At 42.8% G+C, this 19,488-nt stretch overlaps 1 protein-coding gene across 1 annotated transcript; it reads right to left on the reverse strand.

Annotated features, from left to right (window-relative positions):
• Window positions 1–1,146: 1,146 nt before the first annotated feature.
• tcirg1b (T cell immune regulator 1, ATPase H+ transporting V0 subunit a3b) lies at window positions 1,147–19,463 on the reverse strand. The gene is made up of 20 exons (XM_063188069.1): window positions 19,239–19,463; window positions 18,562–18,687; window positions 18,032–18,110; window positions 16,599–16,747; window positions 14,587–14,682; window positions 13,046–13,234; window positions 12,270–12,352; window positions 11,116–11,209; window positions 9,849–10,061; window positions 8,988–9,138; window positions 8,599–8,738; window positions 7,575–7,732; window positions 6,657–6,747; window positions 6,346–6,464; window positions 5,864–6,077; window positions 5,222–5,335; window positions 4,881–4,976; window positions 3,346–3,466; window positions 2,020–2,194; window positions 1,147–1,547 (listed from the first exon to the last, which is right to left on the reverse strand). The coding sequence occupies exons 2-20, from the start codon at window positions 18,676–18,678 to the stop codon at window positions 1,454–1,456; spliced, it is 2,493 nt and encodes an 830-aa protein (XP_063044139.1). The 5' UTR covers window positions 18,679–18,687; window positions 19,239–19,463; the 3' UTR covers window positions 1,147–1,453.
• Window positions 19,464–19,488: the final 25 nt, after the last annotated feature.

Raw genomic sequence — 19,488 nt, forward strand, 5'->3', positions numbered from 1 at the left:
GCCATGTCCTGATCAAACAGGTTAACAACTTCTCATGGGCTAGCCTACTGTATATTTTTAATTTCAGAATGTGTTACCCAGCTGTAGATTCTGTGCATAGGACATCGGAGATATAGACATGTACTGCATTGAGTTTATGAGATGAGGTTCACAGTGTGTGGACTCCACACCATCACATTCACACACACATTGCATGACGGACAATCTGTGGTGGCACTTAAGGGTCAGCATTTTTTTTTGTTCATCATAAACATGGTGAAATCAATAACAAGGTGTCACAGCATTAACAAACCCTGTTAATTACATCTCCCTTAAAGGCCAACTTCCGATAAAACTCAGTTTTACTCACTCCTTTCGAAGATCGGACGGTCACCCCAAGTTAAACTCACTTGCAAGGCTCTCATAGCGGTGCGTCAACTCTCCTGGCTGTGTTTCCCGGTGTTTCCCAATTTACATCAATAATGCAGAGAAACGAGCGAATCACGAAAGCCTTTCTGTGTTTCGTCACGTCGAAAGAAGGCGTTGCCCACAAAGGTTTATATCGACCCATTTATCTAAAAACATGTCGAGTAATTTTTTTCTGCTTGTTTTCAAAACAAGCAACGTCTGGTGGTCCGAAACATAGCTTAGCTTAGCTATCAGCTGGTTGCTACTCTCAGGTACACACACAGCACAAAGCCTCATACATAAAGCCTGCTCACTCCGGTTGCTCCGTGCCTACAGCTCGCCTAGGGGTCGCTGTCGAAAGAGCACAGCCCTGAATGGAGCCTGCACGCCTCCGTTGGCGCCCCTATAGTGCAGTACCATCCGGGGAAGTGGCGACTCTGTTTCCCATTACAATCTCTCCCAAGGCTGGAGGACTGAGCCAATCAGAGACGCGTTTCTTTGAGAGCAGGAGGAGTGAGCCAATCAGAGACGCATTTCCACGAGAAACACGGAACACTCTCTCGTTTCTCCACAAGCCACCTTGCCAGCTTGTGAAAACGTCTTGAAACAAAGCAACCAGAACGTTTTTTAAAACAGGACCAACGCGTAACACATTCAATAACAATTGGGAACACGGCAATATTAATTAAATTACGTTGAGAGGCGATCTTTAAAACACTGATGAATTGCATTACAAAGTAGACAGCCCATAAAACACCATCACAAAGTATGGATGTTTATGTAACCATTTGAGTCTGTTACATTGACAACAATTAATCAAAAAAATAAAAATAGACAAAATAGACTTCAGTGACAATGATTTGGCATGTAAAGTCGGCAACAGGAATGATCAAAAATTACACATCACCAAAGATGACTGATCTCAATCAAAACAAACAAACAAACAAAAAGCTAAACTTATGATCACTGAATGTACATTTGGAAAAATAGCGGGAGCCCTTAGTGCAGACAAATTGCATGATTACATTGTAAAGATTTGAACAAATGTCCGTTAAAACGCCATCTGTTAATTCCCTATTGAAATATTAATGATGGCTGTGAATGCGAAGGGGTTGAATTTGTAGCCTGTTCCACTGTAGAACTTATTCTGAAACTCCACCCTGAGAAAAAAGGAAAGAAAAAATATATGTAAGGGAAGAAAAGAACCTTCATAGCATAGCATAAGTTAAGGTAGAGTGCCCATCATTCACAAAGTGAACAAAGTTGTATATTCATGTATGAGTTTAATAGTGTAAGCAATAGTGTGTGCAATGATAAAATATTGTTCGTCACATGTACAGTATGGTGAATCATGACATGCAGTGAAATTGTAGTTGGTCTACAGTGCAGAGACGGAGGAGTGGGGTTCAAAAAGCTTGACGTGCAGTTTGGACTTGATATTGGGGGTGGACTTGGTGCATAAAAGTGCAAGTGGGGTTGGGAGGGATGGTGTGTGTGTGTGTATGTGTGTGTAGGGTATGAGCCCAAGAGGGGAGAGTATTATAGCTGCCACATTCTGTGAGGGGAATGTGTTCAATTCCGCACTGTATTGTGTGTGTGTGTGTGTGTGTGTGTGTGTGTGTTTTAGCTCACCAGTGCAACCTAAGTGCATGTAGAAAAGCAGAGAGTCCCTCCATGACCAGCAGGATGGCCACGGTGAGCACAGCAAAGCCAGCGAAGATGGCCGCCACCAAAATGCTGCCCACAAACGGCATGTCTTGTTTCAGTGCATTCCTCATCACCATGGTCCACAGCACCTCAGACAGCTCTACAAGCACACACAGCAAATGTTTATTTATGTATTACATACATAGCTCTGAATTAACACCCGACATCTGATCAAATGCTGGTGAAAATTCAGTTTGGCTAGTACAAAAGAAAACTTACGCCACACATGCACTCACTACCAGTAAAAGTGGCTAGTAAGATTTAACATACTAACCAAATTGGCATGTGATGAAAAAAGATCATTTATAGCCCTAATTACATACACACACACATATATTTTCTATTAATATAATATACATATAACCTATAGCACAATTCCACCCTAAACACACATGCTGAATTTTTTTACACACTACTCTTCCGTGCATGTCAATATGCTGAGATTATGCCATTCTGTGAAGCACATGGGGATTAAGTGCATCTTTGTGTGTACACGTGAGACTGTGCGTGTGTGTGTGTGTGTGTGTGTCAGTGCTTGACACTGGCACCTGCCAACCGGCCAAATGCTGGTAAAACTTGGCTGTGGCTGGTAACAATTCCAGTGTCACTAGCCAATTTGGCAGGTAGCTTGTTCTATGGTATGACAAATCAGAATATGGTATATTCTGCACTTTGCCCCTTGTATATGAATTGCTTGTGTTTAAGTTCAAGAAAATGCTCAGTTACTCAGTTTATATTTGTTTGTTTTATTTCCATGTAGAAACCAAGAAATGTAGTAAAAAATAGTAGAAATCTTCTTGCTTTAGGCACCTCATCTTCTGAGGTTGGATGTAGAGCGTCAGGATAAAAATAAAGTGGCTAGTAGAATACCTGGGTGGCTAGTGACTAGTGTCGGGAAAACCACTAGCCACAGTCGCCGGCAAGCGAAAAAGTTAATGTCAAACACTGGTGTGTGTGTGTGCGTGTGTGAGTGAGTGAGTGAGTGTGTGTGAGTCCATAGATGTGTGAATGAGTGAATGAGTGAATGAATGAATGCGTGTGTGTGTGTTCCCTTACGTACATGGGCCAACCTCCATTATGGATGTATGGCAGTGCATCACTGTGTAACTTTGAGTGAGATGGGAAGAGAGAGAGCGAGAGAAAAAGGAAATGAATGTGTGTGTCAACAGAATAACTGAGTGTGTGTGCTGTAATAACTAAGTGCGAGTGTGTGCATGTGTGTGTGTGTGTGTGTCTGCCTGCATGTCTTACGTGCATGGGCCAAGCTGAGGGCCCAGAGTCTCAGGTAGGAAGCAGTGTTGGAGATGCAGCCGAGGCAGTACTCTATGGTGTGGATGGCCTGGTGCATGAACTCATCTGCCATATCAAACTCCTGCACAATCAGACAGAGGGATGGAAAAGAATGGGTCAAGTAGCATACATGGAACATGTCTGACCAATTTACACATTTTCAGATGAAACGGCGCCACGAAAAAAAACCCCAAAAAAACAAGGAGACAACAACGTTCTTAGAAAGTCAGCTGGATGTGTCGACATGCTCATGCACTAACTTTCCTAAGAACCAATTAATTTAGTGGACAGTAAAATGCACAAACAACGGATGGTAAGAACAGAGAGACGGAACTACAAAGATTGTTTAAAAAAAAATCTAGTCTACTAAACACCTAATACTTACATGCTCTACTGCACTGACTGCAGTGACTGAAATTTAAAGCAAGAAAACAATGGACAGTTATTATAAGCCATTGTGTAATTTGCGTGGTTCAACCCCACTTACCTGGTTTCACCATCCCCTCATGCTTATTTCATTTGTACAGAGGGTCTGGAAGTGCCGACCTCAGAAACTTTTAGCGGAGGGAGGGGTGAACGTTGAAATTGAAAAAAGTGTCGTATTTCATCCGATCCCTAAATGTTGTTAATGCCATTGAAAAAAATGATTACTGGTGGGAGGTGGGGGTGAATTTTGTTGATGTTCGATGTGCTCTCTCCTCACGCTCTTCCCTTCCCCATTGACTGATTAGCAGGTTTTCTGGTAACAAGACCAACCCCCTCCCTAAACTCCATTTCCAGCCCCTCTATACAAATACAATTAGTATGTGTGGATGGTAAACCCAGGTTACAACCCCACTGCACCATGGGGTGCCAAAGTCATGCCCTTCTACTTCCTGTTCATGGGGCCTTAACTTGCAAAAAAATTGAACGGGAGTGAATGGAGCGAGTACAGCTAAATCCTGATTCCGTTTGACTTCTTTTTTTTGACACTTTCACATATGACAATGGTGACTTGGTGGTGTCGGAAGACCACACATTTTTGGATAGAAATGTTATTGTGCGACACTAGGTAATAAACTACAACGTGCGCCTCAGGCAACAAGGATGAAAGTGTACAGCCAGCCAGTTAAAGTGGCTGCACGTCAAACATGTGACTTCTCTAGTGTAGTCCAAATAATTACACATCTTTGCACACACACACACACACACACACACACACACACACACACACACACACACACACACACACACACACACACACACACACACACACACACACACACACACACACACACACAACTCACAAATCGCTTGACAAGTGAAGTCAACAATCACACCATTGGTTAACATTAATTCTGAGGTACAGCACGCGTGATCTAGTGTCTAGGGTAGAAAATAGGTTTAATCAGTCCATTAAGAGCACTGTCCAATTTTCTGACTTATCAGTCCCCATGAAGCGTCCGGAAGGGGCGGAGACTTGGGCACACCCCATTAGATAGTTCATCACTCCTCACCTCCTCACTTGGCTCTTCAGCATGCACGCCACTCTCTACCTCCCCTGGTGGCGCATTTATAGAACCGTTCTCTGCCAGCAGTGGCCGCCGATCTCCCTGAAAGAGATTTGATTTGTTAAAACAACACAAATATTGAGATTACTTCCTCTTTTTCACTCAATCACCATGTAAATTAACCTTTGAAAAATGTCAACGAAATGACATCATTACTGAGCAGGTCAATGGTCATTATTTTATGTCCACAAAATTTGAGCCCAATTCATATTTTAGCCACAAATTTCTGCTGGACAGACAGACAGACGGACAGACAGACAGACAGACAGACAGACACACACACTTACCGTGGGATGGCGTCCTTTCTTCTTGTGCTGTAGGTACCGATGAATGGGCTTACCCAGGAGTAGCACAGGCACAGAGCACAAAGCTACCACCACTAGCACCTTCTGCACAATCATCTGCAGGCACACACACACACAAATACTACCATCAGGACAGATCCCACCTCTCATCTTCACAACACTCGATCAATGCTATTTTTAAAAAGATAATTGTTGGGTTGTTCTTGCCTTTATTGGATAGGACCATTTGAGAGGAGACAGGAAAGAAATGGGAGAGTGAGACGGGAAGGACCTCATGTCAGAGTCAAATAAAAGCCCCCGTCGTAACAATATGGTGCCTTAGCCATTTGAGTTACGGCCAAGACCAACAGTCAATTATTATTGCGCTGCGAACTATTAGTCTGAATGAATCATTTCTCTTTTTTTACCTGACTGACATTTGGTATACTAACTGGGAAAGAAAGTGTGTCAGACTGACCCAAAACATTTCAGCACACTACTTTAATACACATAGATGAGGGGTGTAATTGAGTTTATTGCTGAGTTATGTCAAATGCCAACAATGTTCTTTTCACCAGTATCGCCAACCGTTTACAAAACCAACATGTATGAAAAAATTGAAATGATAGCAAATAACTGACCCACCTGTCCTTCATAGAGAGGGGGGTTACCACTGTTTTCTGCAAACAGGAACATATCTATGAAGTGGATGAGAATGCTGGGTGCCTTGAAGGAGTCTGCTGGCTTGTAGGCCAGCCACTTAAAAAACACCATGAAGACCAGGTACCCAAACAGACACAGCATGAAGATCAGCTCAGGGATCAAGACCAAGAACACAGAGCTTATCTGCTTAAAGTGCCTGAGGAACATAAAGAGTCAGAATAAAATGTAAGGGCACAATACAGTTAAATGACAATTACATTCCTGTTAAATGTGTCATTTGTAAAAAGATTTTATATGCAAGGTATTGAAGAGCTGTAAGGTCTCATCATCTCTTTGTTCCAACAATTTTGTGCCAGTGTGGTCAAAATACTACACCACTTATATCTAGCCCTCTGTCCATTTGCATATCAACGGAAACTTTGCAGCCTGACTACACTGTACGTTGGTCTGTGGAACAAACTTACACATAGTTGAAGAAGGACAGACAGACTCCAAATGTCATGTGGATGACTCCAATGATTACAGACATCTTCATCTTGTATGAATTCAGGAAGGTTAAGCGATTATTGGCCAAACCCCAAATCTGAAGGAACAGTATGATATGCATAGTGAATAAGCAGTTATGTGTAGGTTATAAAGATAGTTATAATAAAGCTATAATTGTCAATCATTGTACTACAGTATTACACTTTCATTCAGAGAATAGTGGCAAAGATAAGGCTAAAATATAAGAATGACCATAAAACACTGAAAGTGTATGCACACTTTAACACACCGGGTCAATCCCAAAAGGGTAGGGTCCAGTGAACACTCCTGGGGCATTGGGATCCAAGGAGAGGAACGGAGTGGTACTTATTATCTTAGATCTGAAAGAGAAGGTAAAATGGTGTGTTCAAAAATCTGTGCTGTGTTAAAAGTGCAGCACGACAAGTGGGGAAATTGATTGCTGGTTCATGACCTATTCTATTTGCACAACAATGACAACAGGGAAATGGAGTCGCTAAAATATGGCAAGGTGTGTGGTCAAGTTGAGAGAGAGAGAGAGAGAGAGAGAGAGAGAGAGAGAGAGAGAGAGAGAGAGAGAGAGAAAGAAAAAGAAAGAGTCGATGTGGCATGCCACATTTGCAAAATATGATAGCGGTATGTACTCTGTAGTCTGAAAGTCAAAGTAAGACACATGTGCCTGTGGGTAAATGCTTATCCTGTTTTGATCTTGTCTTGTGAGCGATCTTCTTTTTTGGAGTCTCGTGAGTGTGTTTTTGCAAGTGACAAAATGTACACGTGTCTGAAGGCATACATGCATACTGCATTGGGTGTTCCCGAGCAAAGAGAGTAATTATATGTCAACTAGAGACAATATTATACTGCTGAGAAGGTTTCTTAATCTATTTAAAGCATTTACTGTTTTTTTATTCCTGAAGTGACCTGTCAAAACTAAAATAAAGCCATAACTTCTAGTGCACACCTTCAGTTGCAGCACCCTGGTTTAAGATAGACATGGTTTGATATACATGTGCAAAATATGTATACGGAGCTCATGTTCTTGAATAAGAGTGCCTGCACCTATGGAAATGATCTATGTGAGGCATGCATTCAATTCTGGATGCATGTGAAGGAGGACGCGTACAGCTCTGTGTATAGGACAGAAGTGCGCAAACGTGGGTGTAAATCTGCAAGTATGCTCGATACGTACGTCCAGTTGTAGTACTGTGCGTTGGCCTGTACGCTCCAGCCCGATGGGAAGGGGCTCATGCCGCGGCTGAAGCACTCGTTGTAGATGGCCCCCGTGTAGACCGAGAACAGCCCCATCAGCAGGATCAGGTAGCGCCCGCCAAACATCATACGCCAGATCTGCAAACACAATGCCAGGAGTGAATATAGCATCAATATGTGCTTAGATTGGGGGGTAGGGTGATGTGAATTGGTGTGGGAATGCTGCAGGGAGGGATGTGGTTGTTGCTGTTGTCATTTTATATATTTTATGGTGCTGCAGCCTCCCTGCCTCCAAGACAAATTTCTGCTTGGTGGAGACTAATAAGGAAACCTAACCTAATTTCCCTGAATGTTATACTTAGCATTCTTATATGCATGTGACGTACTGTATAGAAATCCTTGTATCAATGAAGAGTCTCTAATCCCTACTTCTCAAAACAATTATGCCAGTGGGGTGTGGAGCAAAGGTTTATGGATTTGGTACAGAGGAATTCAACATAGTTGGCTTGGCATACCAAAGTAATACTGTAGATTGAAAGAGTTTGACCTAGGCCTAAGCCATTTAAGTCTACGTTAGAGAGAAATTAATTCTCATGACTGAAATGCAGCATTGTACATACGCTGTATAATACAGGGCAGAAAGTGAGAAAGCTATGCATGTTATTATAACTGCATACTAGCAATGGTTAAATATGGCCTACTGCTCCATGCTTGATTTCAGGCACAATGCCAGAGATATTTCAGCCCTCATAATGAGAGTCAAATGACAGCAGGGATACTGTATAACGACAAGGGTGTGGTGTACAGCATTTCACATGTTGTAACAATTATTAGTGTGTGGCGTTTTCCGATTATTTATTCATTCGCCAAGCATTTTCTGCCTTACACCAGTCCCTGCATTACCGGAGGACTTCCATGGTCTTCGAACACTGCCACGTACTGTGACAAGAAAACACAATAAAAGGCATTTTGTTCCGTTTTGTTCTATTCGTCATGCTTGTTACCTCGTTAGTGTTGTTCCTCAGTTTGGGGTCCTTCTCCTCCAGCACCATCCAGAGGCCAGCCACAGCCATGAGCAGCCCGTGGCCCACATCCCCAAACATCACCGCAAACAGGAAGGGGAACGTGATGATGGTGTACACCGCTGAGGTGGAGGACAGGGAGATAGACCAGTCAGACTGACCACACAATAAACAGATAACCAGAAACATGACCGTATGGCTATGAATAAACATTAGGCTGAGACCTTTGAATGATTCTGTTATTCAAATTACCATAAAAACATTTGATGTCTTTTAACACAACACAGCTAGAGCCTTTTCAGGAAGGAGTCCCATAGTGTGCGTGTGTGTGTGTGTGTGTGTGTGTGTGTGTGTGTGTGTGTGTGTATTACCTGGGTTGACCTCCCTGTAGGTGGCTACTCCATAAGCATCTACAATGTTTTGGAAGCCAGCGGTAAAGGAGTTCATGGGGAAGAGGGTTGGAGGGGAGACCGTGGTGGGAAGTCTGTTGTAGAATGAGTCCACGGAACTGCCACTCTTCCTCTGGATAGAGGAGTCAGAGACAGAAACAGACAGGCAGAAAGAGACAGACAAAAGTGACCACAAAGATAACATATAAAACGTAAATATTAAACTGTAATATTGTTTGATGACAGAACACCACATGTGGAAAGAACAAGTCCAGCTGCTTACAACGAAGTGTTTTTTTGTGGTCGCACCATACCCTACTACAGGGGCTCTGAAACTTTTTTTATGGTAGAGACCCTTAATGTAGCTACATTTTGAAAAAAAAAACCTTCATGATCACACCAGTACTGTTTGAAATAGCAATGCAAACAAAATTGTTTGAAATAGTAATGTTAGTGTAAATTGATATAATTAGTCATTTACATTTTACTTTTTTAACAGGGCCTGTATGCAGGAACAGTTTATCTTTGTTAATTGTGGGCATACTTTGTAACTGTTTCTTTTACAGTACTAGATGGTGCTGTAGCATTTTCGTATTGTATCCCAACATTTTCGGAGACATTGGGACGTTCAGAGATATGAACATCCAAATTGGTTTTCGCCGAACTGCATTACAGCTCATTATCATAATATTAGCTTGACTTTAATCGCTGACATTTGCTTTGAATTCGGCAGGAGCAAAGCGACCAATTTACTCGCAGACCCTCCATAAAGAAATAATGACTTCCGTCTCTCAGGTAGAATACTGTAGGTCGCTCTGGGTGTACACAGCTAGCTATACTCACCCCTCCCTCCCTGAGGGCGCTCTGCAGGGCAGGCAGCTGGGAGACGGGGCACCAGGCCTCGGCGATCAGGCACTTCTCGGTGACTGAGGGGCTGCATTGATTCAGCACCATGTAGATGGCCTTGCACTTCTGCATGCGCACCTTCCACCCTGGCAGCACGGCCAGAGCCTTGACCAACAGCTGCTGCAGGTACTGCTCCGTCTCAGACATCACCTGGCCGGGGGGAGAGAGAGGGATGGTGTCAGAGGCGCAGAGTACTCTTACAAATGTAATTACAACACTAACAGTATGATACTATATGGTTTTAAATTCGCAATATCATACAACTAGTGCTGCAATTACATCATCAAGAGTACTTCTACAAGTACATTAAACAACTCTGGTCAGAGGCTTTGAACTAAAGGTGGCATATGGGGTGCACTGTACTTCACCTGATGGGGGAGCAGGGATGAGAGGAGGATGGTGTTAGTGGGTTTGAATTAAAGGGAGTATTGGGGTGCAACTGTGTAATCTCTGACCAAGACCCAATGCGGTCACAGATATTCTATGACTGAGGGAAAAGTAGCAGAGCAGAGATGGGGATGGTGTCAGAGGGTTTGCTTGAAGGTGATATATGAGGTGCAATGTACTCTCTGATGAAGAATCAATGCTGTTTTAGGATATTTCACATGAAGGCTGGGAATTGGGCGAGGAGGGCCTAAAGGTTTTGAATTATAGGTGGCACAATGGGTGTACTGTACTCACTGATCAAGACTCAAAGGCCTGCACGAAAAAAAGGAAAAATTGCAGTGTTGGAGGTTTGGGGTACTGGCATAAGATGCATGCAAGCAATGTAAAACTTAAAAAGGTAGCACAACCATTATAGAGTATATAAAGGAGCCATTTACATTTCTGGGAAAGGGAAGAAGCAGGGGGGATTACAGATATGTGACAGTAGCGAACAAGCCATGAAGACAGAAGAGGAAAAGGCATGAGATGATAGTTACAAGAGCGGAAGAGGAAGTGGTAGAGAGATAGTGGACAGAGGTTGTGAAAAGGTAAGAGATAAGAGAGAGAAAACACTGAAAGAAATCAACCAAGAGAGAAGTAATGCAAACGAAAGATGACCAGATGGCAGGGGTGGGTGATATATGGAGGTTTTTGTTATGATTTTCATTGTACCCACAACACACACTAAAAAGAAATATTGGTTGAGCAGCTGTTGTAGCCTGGTTGGCTTTATGGGTTTCTGTGGCGTCTGTCTTGTGACAGCTGTTACTTTACTCACCGACTTTATGTCCTCAATCCTGCCACCCAGTCCACTGAGGATCTCCTCCCTCTCGCTGACATTGTCTGGGTATGGGAAGGTCTGTGTGTGGAAGCTGTGGATGCGTACAGGACAGGGGATGGACGGGAGGGTTTGAGGGAGTAGAGCACAACATCAGCTTCATTGGAAACATTCATTTCAGGGTAAGGAGGAGGACAAGCCGCAATGTGTTTATGGGGATTCCTATTCATCTTGGTCATGGTAGTCCAAAGACTTAAGTTGATAAGAACTAGCCTTTGTTGCATGCTTAAAGACACAGTATACAACGCCTCAATAGTGGTCAGAGGGTTAAGACAAGGAACCATATTATCTGGATCGCTGGAGGTGAAGCTGTAGACCACACCTGCCAACCTTAGAAGGTGACTCATGCAATCCAGTGGTTCACAGCTCCACACCCAATGGACCTGAGATAGAGCTCCTGGCAGACACACTAGTGTAGCACGATACAATTTTTTGGCCCCGATACCCGATACCCTACTGTGCAGTATCGGCCGATACCGATACCATACCGATACTACTCGGTTTGAAATTTACATATATACGGTCTGTATGAAGAGCTGCATAGGCTACTACTTGGATGGAACATCATTGCTATCATGGTTTTGTCAGGCTGCTACCTTTATTAGTACAGTTTCCTGTGTCATACTGTACAATGTGAATCCAGTAGAACTTTTGATATTTTTAAAATACCTCTGATATAAATAAACTAAGATCAAGGCTGCGTTTACTGTCATATAAGCATCTGTAAATGGTATCGGTGCCATATTTGCTGATACTCGCCGATACCGATACCACCATTTCAGAGCAGTATCGGGGCCCCGGACGATACTGGTATCGGTATTGGTGCAACACTAACACACACAAATACATAATTTGATAAATTGTCTTATAAATCAATGCTTATAAGCCCAAATCTTCTAGGTCCCAATCATCAAAGCAGATATGAACATGTCTTTTGATGTGGAGGTGAAACACAGTCACGCGCACAAAAAAAAAAATCCTATTGCATACAACTTCCTTGGACAGGCCACAATATGGTTCCTCAATATAGAAACTTATGATACATTGTCACGACATGGTCACACTGTCCACACGTCTTTGTTCCAGGAACTCACCAGTCACAGATCTTTTTGACTTTTTGGCCAATCTGGTCTCCCCAGTAGGAGATGAGGAACACCTTCCACTGAATCATCTCGCCCTGCAGTTGGAGAATAAAATAAACAGTGATTTTACAATGCAATGCCACTTTTGTTTAAGACATAAGGGTTTGAAGAGTTAACATGTTTCCTTTTGCTGTAACATGATACTTCTCACTTCATATGTGTAAACATTAGCTTATACAATTTGTGCTCACACGCTCATATGCAGACATGCACTATATTACTAAAATTATTCACTAACCTGCTTTGACACACATATGAACGGCCATGCCATTCCTAACCCATATGGTTCAATATGATATCTGTCCGGCTTTTGCAGCTTTTAAAATTTCAACTTTTCTGGGACGGCTCTCCACAAGCTTGGTCCTCAGGATGCCAAAACATTTTGGACAATTCCATGCTCCCAACATTGTGGAAACAGATTGAAGCGTGTCCCATAAAGACATGCATGACTAAGCATGGTATGGGTGAACTTGACTGACTTGCATACAGTCCTAACATGAACCCAATGGAAACAAATTCCTCAACCTTGAGGACAGGCTTCCCAGATCAGATGAAGCTTTTATATCTGCAAAAGGAGGACCGATATCATATTGAACCCTATTGGTTAGGAATGGGATGGTAGTTAAGCTCATATGTGAGTCAAGGCAGGTGATCGAATACTTTTTTAAAACTAGTGTATTTGCTTGCATGTCATCAGGAACACATCAGGACAAACGAGCAGCTCTTACAGAGTCAGGGTGTTCGAGCCTCTCCTCCATGTCACAGAAGTCGACGATGATGTAGCCGCGGCATGCCCTCCACAGCAGCCGCTCGAAGGCAGGTACTTTCCATGGGTGCACCACGCCCGCCACAAAGCTCAGGCGCACATCCTGCCTGTTCTCCAGGAAGCCGGCCGTTTCAAAGGATTGAGGTGCAGACTGTTCAGAACAAAATGTGCAACTGAGAGGGGTGTTGTGGCACACTGTGCTAAGACCCATACCATACCATATTCAGGCAACACAGTTCATGGGGACCCAGGTTCGAATCCGGCCTGGGTCACTGACAAACACTACCCCATCCCCGTCTTTACTTGCTCCATCAATGTAAAGGCACTAATAGCCCAAGTAGTACATAGCATTACGTGTGCCATTCAGACATCAATGCTTGCAGCTTCTTCCTACATCAGAAAACAGATGTAAACGTCCACTGGACGTTATATCTTGAGCGGGTGTTCAATTAGTTACCTCAGCAAATAAGGCAGCGTCTTTTGGGAAGTTCTATATCATCATTCAGCAAACATTTAGTTTATTAAAGGGGCACTGTGCAGGAAATGGCCAAAAAAGGTACTGCACCTATGCTGCTCATTGAAACTGGGCTGCCTATTGCCAAATTTCATATTTACATGGAAGTTTACTAAGTAATAAACAAATATTTTCTAGTATTGTCCAAGTGAATTCATTTTTGCAGCTAAAAATGGCTATTTTTGGAAATTCAAAATGGCGGACCATGGAGAAATTCCCCTTTTCAGGTATGAAAAGTGCAATTTTTCCAGTCATGAATACTTAGAATTTGATGCTGGTGGTAAGTATTCATGAAAAAGGTAACATTAGTGAATGGGCAGCATGAATTCTGGAAATAAACAACAAAAATCTCACACAGTGTCCCTTCAAATACATATTATGTATAAAACCACAGTATCTATTTCAACAGACATTATAGTGGGGCATCAAGGAGACTTCTTGAGTGTGCAATGCAGCTTCATAGGATTGAGGTCAGTGCAGCCTGTTCAAAACAGAACAATCATTCTCAGCTGAGGACACCGTTACAGAAGTGGAGACTTGTTGAGGGTGCAGAATTATTTATAAGCGAGTAGAAGTTGTGGTCAAAGAGTAATGGGTGTGAAAAGTGGTCACATGTTCCAGTTATTTCTCTGGATGCGTATTGCATCAGTGCTGCGCTTCCAAACAGCTGTCATTGAGATAACAGGGATAACCGGTGATAACTCTTTGACTTGCAAAGCGTGTGAGCGGGAAGCAACAAAATGAGTGATGAATGAGGACACAGAAAAAGGGAGGATTGGGAGGTGATGGGTCATTGCAGTCCTACTGATTATGATGGAATGATTTTGAAACGAAGAGCACAGTGGGAAAGATTATGGCAATTGTAGTCCTAATCTGGGATTAAGTGTGTGTGTGCGTGGGTGGTTGGATATGTGGGTGGTTGGATATGTGTGTGTGTGTGTGTGTGTGTGTGTGTGTGTGTGTGTGTGTGTGTGTGTGTGTGTGTGTACCTGGGATGCCGTGATGGAATGGGTCTGGCTGAGGACTCCACGGTATTGGCACAGCTGAGTTAGCTGAGCACGCATACTGTCTCTGTTCCTGGACACCTGGGATGAAAACGTGAATACACACACAAATCAATACACCACACAAGTATATCATTACAACAGTGTACCTCTACACTCATGACATTTTTCTCCATAAAGCCACCTGGCTAAACAGAGAGGACTGCTCAGGATCCGTCTATGATAGTGATTCTCAAACTGTGGGCCGCAGAGGACGGTCCTGGAAAAATTATCCTCAAATGTTGGTTAGATAATCACATGATGTTTAGTGATCTTATGTCTTTTGTACATCCAGAAACGTGAGTATACTTCCTTATTTTGTGTTTTATGTGTTATGGAGTACTATTAGGCAGGATGTAGGCTATGTTTAAACATTGTGTCATTATTTCAATCGCAGAGGTAATATTTTACCGCGAGTTACACCCGCGATGTACAGTGTTACATTTTCTATCTCCGTCGTGATATGGTGTATTTTCATGCTTATGGTGTTGATGTATGTGTACAATGTATATTTGTAATAATTTTGCAGTCCGTTGTGAGGGGAAACATTGCCATTTTGACTTCCTAGGCCAACAGTATTTCCTAACTATTAAGCAGCATTAGTTTTTAGCTCACATAGGCTATGTCAAGGCTAATGCATATTTCTCTGAGCCTGAATGCTGGCTTGTTATATCCCCGAAACACGGAGCGTCGGGGATGTAATGGTTTTGCGTGCACCGCCGCCGCCGCCGCGTCCGCCGCCGCGTAAGGTCTTTCGTGTTAACGCGATAACTTTTGAACGGATGTTTGGATTTGTCCCAGATTTGGTGTGTGAATGCTCTAGGGCAGGTTCATGAACTGATTCGAGTTTGGAGGTCAACAATTTCAAGATGGTCGAATTCAAGATGGCCGAATTTTTGTTTGGCCCATTACTTCTGACCGGGTGGATGGATTTGTCCCAGATTTGGTGTGTGAATGCTCTAGGGTGGGTTCATGAACTGATTACAGTTTGGAGGTTAACACTTTCAAGATGGCCGAATTCAAGATGGCCGAATTTTTGTTTGGTCCATAACTTCTGACCGGGTGGATGGATTTGTCCCAGATTTGGTGTGTGAATGTTCTAGGGTAGGTTCATGAACTGATTCGAGTTTGGAGGTCAACAATTTCAAGATGGCCGAATTCAAGATGGCCGAATTTTTGTTTGGCCCATTACTTCTGACCGGGTGGATGGATTTGTCCCAGATTTGGTGTGTGAATGCTGCAGGGTAGGTTCATGAACTGATTCGAGTTTGGAGGTCAACACTTTCAAAATGGTGGAATTTTTATTTGGCCCATAACTTCTGACTGGGTGGATTGATTTGCCCGGTAACTCCTTAATTTAATGGTTCACCATTTCAGTGAATATACCACACTGGTATGACGTGGTATTAAATATTGTTACACTGGTTATTACACTGTACCTAATGTGGTATATCCACTGTAATGGTGAACCATTAAAACAGTGTTACCATTTGCCCCATTTTTTCCTTCATTTTCACAATAGTCATTTGGTTTTAAGCCTCTGCACGTCATTGATCTATGTGTAGATATTAAATATATTTATTTTATATTTTGTATTTATCATAAACGTTCATGAAAAGGTGGACGGGAGTGGTAGGAATGATTGGGGACTGGAAGCGTCGCGTTTCGGGGATATACCTTAAGCAGTCGAAGGCGACTGCACAGGCAGTCTAGTTTCTGGTTAATTTCATATTCAGTACTTAGGAGTTATTTTATCCTTTATCATTTGTTTCCCTTTCAGAAAACCACACACATGCATAGAAATTATTAATAACTGATTTATATTATATTATATTATATTATATTATATTATATTATATTATATTATATTATATTATATTATATTGGGTGGGCCCCAGATTTTTTTCACATTTCAAAGTGGGCCTTGTTCTTCTGAAGTTTGTTTCTCTCATGGTTACCTCTCTCAGTTCTCGAGAAAGCCTTTCACTCTCTTCCTCGATGGTGAGCAGCTCTCTGGGTTGGGGAGCCGGGGGTGTGGGCACAGGTGGGTGCAGAGGGCTCCGCAGCGTGGGGGAGAGGGAACGGCCGATCTCCAGCTCCAGAAAGGCTGGGGTGATGGGGAAGAGGGAAGAAGAACCAGATGGGTCAATAACAACTTCAGGAAATGGCAAATACCCTGCCAAGTATTCCATCTAGAATAGATTAGAATTTACTGTCACATGCAACAGAATTCGGCGGTAGAACATCAGTAAACCTCCCTCCCTAGTACATACACCGCACCTTCTACCTGCACTAAACACATACACACACACACACACACACACACACACACACACACACACACACACACACACACACACACACACACACACACACACACACACACACACACACTGCTGCTGGTGTACTTGACAGACCTTTTTAATATTTATTTTTCTTCAAAATGCTACTATTACCATGTCAGAACGCTATAAAGGACTTTTTTTTAGGAAAAGCACAAAAGCACAACAAATACCTCTTAATGTATGTCCTCTACAAGTCTTCTGTTGTCCAGTCTTGCACTTTAAATGTCTGTATGAGCACTGTCTATGTCCATACTGTCTTAAGTCCATGTATAAGTACTGTCTATGTCTATACTGTCTATGTCCTTACCTAGATTAGTCTATGTCTGTATGGGAAAGCAAGAAATGTAATTTCAAATTCTTTGTATGACCAGTGCATGTAAAGAAATTGACAATAAAACCTACTTGACTTGACTTGACTTGACATACTGTATGTGATGGAACTGAGCTATCGCCCTAGACTTTTGTGCTTAGTGCTTTTGCACACGTTCTGCCATGCCGGGGAGTTGATGTGATTGGGAGGTTGCCGGTTCGAGTCACAAGTTGCAAACTAGCTAGCACATACAAATATTCTGGCTGGGCATTTCAGAGAGCTGAAGAGCCTTACCGGCAGGTCAATAATACTACTTCTTTTGAGAGCAGTCGGCTAATCTTCCTGTGCGGGCTTATTGGATTGGTATTAGTTAATGCAGAAAAGGGGTTGAGCGTAATACTGTATTCTGGATAGGGTTTTATTGTCAAATGCAGCAGGCCAGGGTTGGCAACTATGCTCAGAACGTGTGGTGGGGTGGGGTGGGGGGTACCAAAAGCCGTTGGGCACAGGTTTAAGCGTGTGAGCATACACGCACGCATGCACACACACACGCGCACGCACGCACGCAGGCACACACACACACACACACACACACACACACACACACACACACACACACACACACACACACACACACACACACACACACACACACACACACACACACACACACACACACACGCCACAATGAGGTCGGCAGCTCACAGTAGGCTGCAACTGAAGCTCACAAACTCACCGAAGGTCTTCTCCATTTCCTCACAGCGTCTCACCTCACCCACAAATTTCCTCTGAAATGCATTTACGTTGGGATTCAACTGGTAACAAGCCAAAAAGATAGAGAGACCGAAGCAGAGAGAGAGAGAGAGAGAGAGAGAGAGAGAGAGAGAGAGAGAGAGAGTGAGAGAGAGTGAGAGTGAGAGAGAGAGATGGTTTGATTGTTGCAATGTAACATCATTGTAAGCATGCATCACTGTCCTCACCACTGTAATGCATTTCTGTGGGCCTCCTCATGCCAGCTCAGAAATGTAGACAAAGTGTATCAGCAAAATGCAGAAACAGAAACAGTCATATTCCAGATTAGGGCCAATTTAAGTTCCCAAGTATGTTGGACAAAACAAAGCAATTCCTTTTTGTAACAGTTTCATTTAGGGGTGTGTGCACATGAATGAGTCATGTGCATTGACTGGATTTGGGTAGATGTCTAGGAAAAAAAGTAACTTTGTTTCATTGACTACATGAAAGTAATGGAGGAACTAGTTGTCTTACGTCTCTGAACTCCACTATTCCAAGTTCACCCAGTTCACTGACACAGTTGTACGCTGAGCTGGACTGAAGGAAAAGTTGAACCAGGCAAACTTCCTCACTCCGAAAGAAGGACCCCATGGTCACCACCTGGAAAAGAAAGAACGAGAAAGGGTGCAGTTTGAACTGTTGCTAAAATCAGAACTGAAACTCATGACAAAAAAACCCTGTCTTTCTTGGGAAACACACTTGCTGCTTGCTTAGTCCATGGCTCTAGGACAGAAGCTTACACACAAGCAGTAGTTCTGTGGCAGCTGTCCCTCACTTTACAAACGAAACGATGTGTGTGCTTTACGTGCAAACGAAAGCACAGAGACATATGTGTTAAACTAAAGGCTAACCTTAAGGTTTTACATAATTGTGGAAAGTCTAGTTAATAAAGGTCACCTATAACGGGAAGACGTGATCTGACTCGCCAAGACAAGAGTTATAGGACGTGTTAACATGCCTTTTCCAAACAATGTCCACATGTTAACCTTGCCAATACAAAGTAAACGAAACCTAAGGTGTAATGAATACTACAATCGGGTCAAAGAAAACACGGTCACCAAACAAAGTAAGACCATAACTGGCTATACTTCCTTGGACAAAACCGAGTTGGAAAAAAGCAATAACGACAGCATCATAAAATGTGAGCATACCTTTGTTATCGACTCCTCTTGGAGTTAAACTTCGTAGGCTTGAGAGCTTGACTTTTTGCAGTAGTTGACTAACTTCTCCAACACCAGTATGAAATCAGTGGAAATCCCAAGAGAAGTGAAAAGAACACCTCAAAAGCTTCCTTAATGCATTAACACCGCTTTAGTTTCCAAGACCAGCGAAGACATCTGATCATGATTCACTCACTTCCCGTTTCGCGAGTCACGTTACTCCCGCATTCACGTGACACAG

The sequence above is a fragment of the Engraulis encrasicolus genome, chromosome 22 (assembly GCF_034702125.1).
Source record: "Engraulis encrasicolus isolate BLACKSEA-1 chromosome 22, IST_EnEncr_1.0, whole genome shotgun sequence".
NCBI lineage: Eukaryota > Metazoa > Chordata > Actinopteri > Clupeiformes > Engraulidae > Engraulis > Engraulis encrasicolus.

Bases quoted from the DNA above. Each gene is read 5' to 3' on its own strand.
- tcirg1b (XM_063188069.1), bottom strand. From the start codon at position 18,678: ATGGGGTCCTTCTTTCGGAGTGAGGAAGTTTGCCTGGTTCAACTTTTC. The intron at 6,465-6,656 runs GTGTGTTAAAGT...CTGTTCCTTCAG, and splicing joins ACCCTTTTGGGATTGACCCG to ATTTGGGGTTTGGCCAATAA. The intron at 2,195-3,345 runs GTAAGACATGCA...GTGTGCTTGTAG, and splicing joins CCTCAGCTTGGCCCATGCAC to AGCTGTCTGAGGTGCTGTGG.